The 6,000-nt window shown below is 42.5% G+C and overlaps 1 protein-coding gene across 1 annotated transcript; it reads left to right on the top strand.

The window, feature by feature from the left end:
- Nucleotides 1-1,300: 1,300 nt before the first annotated feature.
- loxl5a (lysyl oxidase-like 5a) lies at nucleotides 1,301-5,552 on the top strand. Its single transcript, XM_047587544.1, has 7 exons — nucleotides 1,301-2,353; nucleotides 3,065-3,173; nucleotides 3,789-3,926; nucleotides 4,404-4,560; nucleotides 4,668-4,763; nucleotides 4,867-4,982; nucleotides 5,061-5,552. The coding sequence occupies exons 1-7, from the start codon at nucleotides 1,357-1,359 to the stop codon at nucleotides 5,065-5,067; spliced, it is 1,620 nt and encodes a 539-aa protein (XP_047443500.1). The 5' UTR covers nucleotides 1,301-1,356; the 3' UTR covers nucleotides 5,068-5,552.
- The last annotated feature ends 448 nt before the right edge of the window (nucleotides 5,553-6,000 follow it).

The raw sequence follows: 6,000 nt of genomic DNA, 5'->3' as shown, positions 1-6,000 counted from the left end.
GGCCCCAGTGTTGGTGCAGGACCACATACAATAGATGTTTTACACTTTGACCTGAGTCTGCTGGTTGATTTCGTCACCACGCACTCAGAGCCACCAACTACCTGTCTGTTTGCACGTCTCAGCAGGATGAACAGGAAATAAACAAAGGCAAAGGTGAGAAGTCTCACTCCCAGTACTATACATATTCATCATGAGGAAATGGAGACAAATGGCATGTGACAATAGATAGGGGTTTGAAGGGCATTTCAAAGTTAGTGCGTTCTATCTTGTCATAAAACATAATCAAAAAAACCCAGGATTATTCAACCATGCAGTATGTTGGCGTTCCTCCTTTTTTTCAACAAAGAACATAAACTCAGAAGTTGTCAGGTGAGCACATGGTGCTGTGCATATCCTTAAATGTATCGTGACGGGGCCATTTTGTAATAAAATGGACGGTATAACGTCAAGGACACGGAATATGAAACACAAAGACCTCCCTCATATCTACCTATGGCAATTGTTTAGTCGTGTTTCGTCTAAATTGCCGCTAAAGTTCAGACTAAACTGGAAGATGAAGCGATTGGAAGCACTGGAACTTTCCAGCCATGCTATCTTTTACCTTCATTCAATCCAAAGCAGCAAGTCATGATATCCTGACACCAGCATTGCACAAGAGAGAATACTTTAAAGTCGCAGCAGAGTTCCTCGCTATCCGCGAGGACCCAGCGCCATCTTGTGGCGAAGAAGCGGAATCGGTCTCAGTGTGTGAATGGATCAGGGTGATCATGACCCCCTCTCTGGTCCCAGTTAGAGGTTTACTGTTTTATTTATCACCCGGAACCCTGCTCGTTTTGCATTTTACGTGCCTAGGCAAGGAGGAATAATTTCAAATTTAAAAGGCTATTTTTCCAGATTTTCAGGGGATCTTTGCGGACTCCTACACTAGATCAGAAATATGTAGCTTTCCTAATCGATTGTAGATTCAGCCTGGGCATTTTGGGCAATGGTTGTTGAAAATGAATAGACTTATACAATTTCTCACCTTGATATCAATTTGTCATTTAACAGTCGATCAGCGCACGACACCGATGTCAACTGACACTGTCAATTTTGCCGGCACGTTTAATCTGACACACGAGAGAGTGGATGCAGAAGCCAGTGGGCATGGATGGGTGAAGGCAGTTGTTACTCGCGTTACAGATGGTTAAAAAAAAAAACTCAAACCAAACCCTCTCTGCGATGATGCTGTGCGCAACTGCGTGACGGAATGAAATGTATTCAAACACCTCCTCACCATCCATGTCACACTCAAGTGTTTGTCGTTAATCTTCCAGTTTCGGAGCTCTCGAGCTAGAGACATCATCAGGCGGCATCATGGAGAAGTTAGTGTTTGTGATGATTTCTCTACTTGATGTTCTGATGTGTTTGGGCACCGGTCAGCATCATTTACGCACGCGTGTTGGACCGTGGAGACACAGGATTCAGTGGGAAAATAACGGTCAGGTGTACAGTTTACTGAGCACCGGGACTCAGTACCGTTTACCTGCGCAGACTAGGAGACGCACTCAGCTCTTATTGACAACAACAAATAGTTTTAACCAAGTTAACCCTCCTGTTGCGCTCACCAGAGCCAGATCTTCGGAACTCCAAGACGCAACCGCAAAACACTCTCAGCAAAACAACCACGTTCAAATGGATGCATCGGTACTTGGGGCAGACTCTGACCATTATGTACTCGACCCAGGACGTCCTGGAAGACGCGGTCAGTCCCCACCGCATCGCGGAACCACGAGAGAGGCGGCGGGGTACCGTTCACACCAGGCATCGTCTAACGGCAGTGCAGCCGCTTTCCCTGCCATCCAAGAGTTCTCCGGCAGCGGTGTCCCTCGAGGAGGCCGGAGTACACCTGTAGATGACTCGGGTGCGCAACAGGTCAACACGTCAACGATAAGGTCACCGAGCTTTGCGCACATTAGATCTGAGAACTCGGATTCCATTGCACGGTCACCTTCCACATCTATAATGGTCACCACTGCTGAGGATAGTGGGAATGCGCGTCGCATCCTCCAGCAGACGAGTTTAGAAGGCTCAAGGAGTGGCCCCACTGTGCACAGAGCGCACTCTTTGACCAGAATCACGCCAGAGGCGAATGTTTCTCCCACAGCGTTGTCCAGCAACGCTGTAGAAATACATTTTCCTCGTAGAAGTTTGGAAACACCGCGCACCACGGACGCGAGTGACCCCAGAGATCCACACAGTATTCATCACAGGAATTCAGTTTTCTATAATATTTACCCACCAGACCGCACAAACAGAGTCACTGGGCGTGCTCCACCAGGAACGGGCTATGGCACCAGGTTCTTCCACAATGGTAAGGCATAAAAAAGTATAACAAATAAGTATGACATAAACGATAGCACCCTTAAAACATTTGAATAATCAACTCCACTATCAATCACAACTCATCTTTGGTGAAGCCCAGAATGGATGCTGAGCCACAGATTGAGCCCTCCCACATTATCATGTTCAAAAATTGTACCCCATTTGTTTCTAATGCACATTTTTAATGCATTTTTAATGAGAGTCAGACTTAATGCCCCCTTATAACGAAGCTAATGTCTCCAGCATAAGAGCCTCTAAGCAAAATTCTAATTAAATGGTTGATTGATAGACTTTAAGAAAGTCATTACTTGTTAGCCAGCGGTGAAATTACCCCTCTAAGTTATGGCAGCATCCAAAGTTCTTGATTCATCATTCTGCTCCAGTAGGCAGATTATGTTAGCAAAGTACATGATGTCACCAAAGAAAGGAAATGGCTTATTTCACACAAGGGTAACCAATTGTTTGAGTACTTATTATAGGTCTTACATTCTATGTTTTCACATCACAAACAGTACTTGGATTGTTTGCTTTCCTGTAGGTTTGTTTTGTGTCTGATGGTGATTTACAGTACGTCCCTACTAATCATCGCATGTATCGCTGTTGATTGTACAAAATGTTTAATTGTTTAATACCCAAAGTTTCTTGGACATTTTCATACATAAACCAAAATACTTGCAAATTTAGTCCATTCCTTCTCCAGGACTGCCAGACTTGGTTCCTGACCCCTACTACATCCAAGCAGCCTCTTACATCCAGAAAGTTCAGATGTATGCACTTCGCTGTGCTGCTGAAGAGAACTGCCTTTCCAGGTAAGCTGCCTTATTTGACACACTCTTGAATTAATGTGTCAGTCAAGTCAAGAACAATTAAGTGAAGACATAGGACAGTGCAGATCAGTGTAGACAGTGTAATCTATCTTTGTCCTTAGGTGACATTCTGTTAAGCAAGCACTCTCTACTGCGTGATAAAATGTATACTGTATATGCAGGCACAAAAATAATCAGGTTATAAATTAGGAATAAAAATAAACAACAAAAAACATTAGGATTCCTTTGAGGCTTCAAACTGATGATGTGTGTTGGACTTTGTCCCATTTGAATGTCACAGCTGAGTGACAGATAGGCCGGACACAAACCTGGCATCTGCCGGAGATTCTCTCCTCTGATCTGAGCAACCACTTTGCCAAGTAAAATAACCCCTGACATGAAAGGCAAACGATTTCTGAGGTGAATTCAAAAGCTGCAGAGGCAAGACCAGAAACCACCTCAGCAGTAAATCACTTTTCAACTACACTGGTCCAGAAAGTATGCGTGGAGTATAGTGTGATGCAAAAAAACAAAAAAGTAAAACTGTTTTGAGTTGCCATGTCAGCTTTTAGTGAAGATACTTAAATTTGTTGCTTTGCGCTTTTCTTTTTCATTCAGGTCTGCGTATCATCCGAGTGTGAGTGACCTCGAGTACAGAGTTCTGCTGCGGTTCCCACAGCGAGTGAAGAACCAGGGAACGGCAGACTTCCTCCCAGTGAAACCCAGACACGAATGGGAATGGCACAGCTGTCACCAGTGAGCTCACTATATGTACAATATATGTACACAAACACGCAGTGTCTGATCAATGATGTGTACCGTAGAGTTAATTTGAAAATAATTCCTTTCTTTGTCTTCATAGAACATAATAGTATCCCTTAAGACTGCAGCTGTTAAAAAACACTTAAGCTGAAGAGATCTGCTGTTGTTAAGCAGCGGCAAAATAAATATATTTGTATTTCATGCACATTTCCCAGCAACTCATATTATATTTGAAGCAGATCAGTACAGACAAGCTCAGTTCCTTGAATTAAAAGAAGAAAAATAAGTGATGTCCAACTTCCTCAGGTATAAAAGCTGATGCCCTATCCTGTGCTATCATTATCTTGGTAATGATGACCCTGTTTTGACCATAAAAGCATGAATATGTGCTGGAGAAAGACAACATGAATGTTGGTTTCCACTACATGTTGGCATTAAGGCTTTCCTTTGGGTCTGTCTTTCTCTCCCCAGGCATTACCACAGTATGGAGGCTTTCAGTAACTATGACCTACTGGACGTCTCCACTGGACACAAGGTTGCTGAGGGACACAAAGCCAGCTTCTGTCTGGAGGACACATCGTGTGACCCAGGAGTACGACGACGCTTCGCCTGCACCACTCACACACAAGTTAGTCTTTTATCCATTCATTAATTGATCTATATTTTCCTGTGCAATTTATTTTGTATTTTAGACTCTAGAAATGATCATACAAGTAACTTTTATTTATTCTTCAGGGCCTTGGCCCTGGTTGCTATGATACATATCATGCCAACATCGACTGCCAATGGATTGACATCACTGACGTGCCGCCTGGAAATTATGTACTGAAGGTGGGACTGGAGAACTGCCAAATTAAGTTCTGCAGAATTCATCGACGTGGAATCATACCCAACTCTCATAAGCTCATAGTTCTGGTTGGGTTCTGTTTTCCAGGTGACAGTGAACCCTTCTCAGCTCGTCCAGGAGTCTGATTTCTCCAACAATGAGGTGAGGTGTGACATTAGGTACACAGGAAGCTACGTCCAGGCGAGGAATTGCAGGATCTTTGTGTAAGTTCTTGAAATACGGTCTAATCACCTGAACTAAAAATGAAATCTGGTTACTGATGTTTGTTCTGTATTTCACAGGAGCTGACCTGATTAATGACCCTAACCGTCACACAGAAACATATTCAATACTCTTTGGTTGCTCTTAACGTGCAGGTGCTGCTGTGTTAGTGCAGGTTTGTTTGCTTCTATATAAATGAATCTTTGTATTTATGTCTCATATTGATTCTACAGCCAAGCTGGATAGACCTTTACACTTTCTTATTTATATGAATACCAAAGTTTAAGTGGATTTTTAAGCAATGCAAGACTGTACTGTTAAAGTAGCTGCATTAAGCTGAACCATACAACTGGAAAAGACAGTGGTGCTCTGCTCTAGGAAGTCTCAGTCTGACATTAACAGTGTGTGGGTGATTTCATAGGGTAAAATCCAAATACTGTCATTCATGCATCTTTTTAATGGAGCATGAATGATTCTGTGCACATATTTACAGGCCTTGCATAAAATGGATTTTGAACGATGTTCTGAGTTTATATTATATTTTATAATAAAGTTTGTTTGGATTTTTGAAACGCTGTTGACAGATGCCTTATTCCTTGAATGAATCTGAATGACCACCACAGATGGGATAATTTGAACAAATATTTAACAGCATGAAGTCATCCCACTGCCCATTAACTGCACTTAACATAGGCTGAGCACCATTTGAGTGAGGAGTGGCACATTTCCTAAATGCTTTTGGAAATAACATACCTCGGAGAAATACCTGAAAGGATTCCATTAATACATTACACACTAATGTCTCGGAAATGACAGCAAAACAACACATCATGTCACAATGAGACTGTTTTCACATGTTGCATATGAGTGGTTTGGAAAATATTTATTCACCCTGTTTGTGAGGTGTCTGGGAACATCTATTTACACGTCGTCATTAGATTTAACAGGGATCCCTGTCTGGAAGTGTATAAATAATCACAGACAATTCTCCCTTTTTGCTCCCTTTCAATGTCTCTTTTT

The sequence above is a fragment of the Mugil cephalus genome, chromosome 6 (genome assembly GCF_022458985.1).
Source record: "Mugil cephalus isolate CIBA_MC_2020 chromosome 6, CIBA_Mcephalus_1.1, whole genome shotgun sequence".
NCBI classification, from domain to species: Eukaryota; Metazoa; Chordata; class Actinopteri; order Mugiliformes; family Mugilidae; genus Mugil; species Mugil cephalus.
Note: the sequence above shows the minus strand (reverse complement) of the source record. Positions and strands in the feature narration are given on the sequence as shown.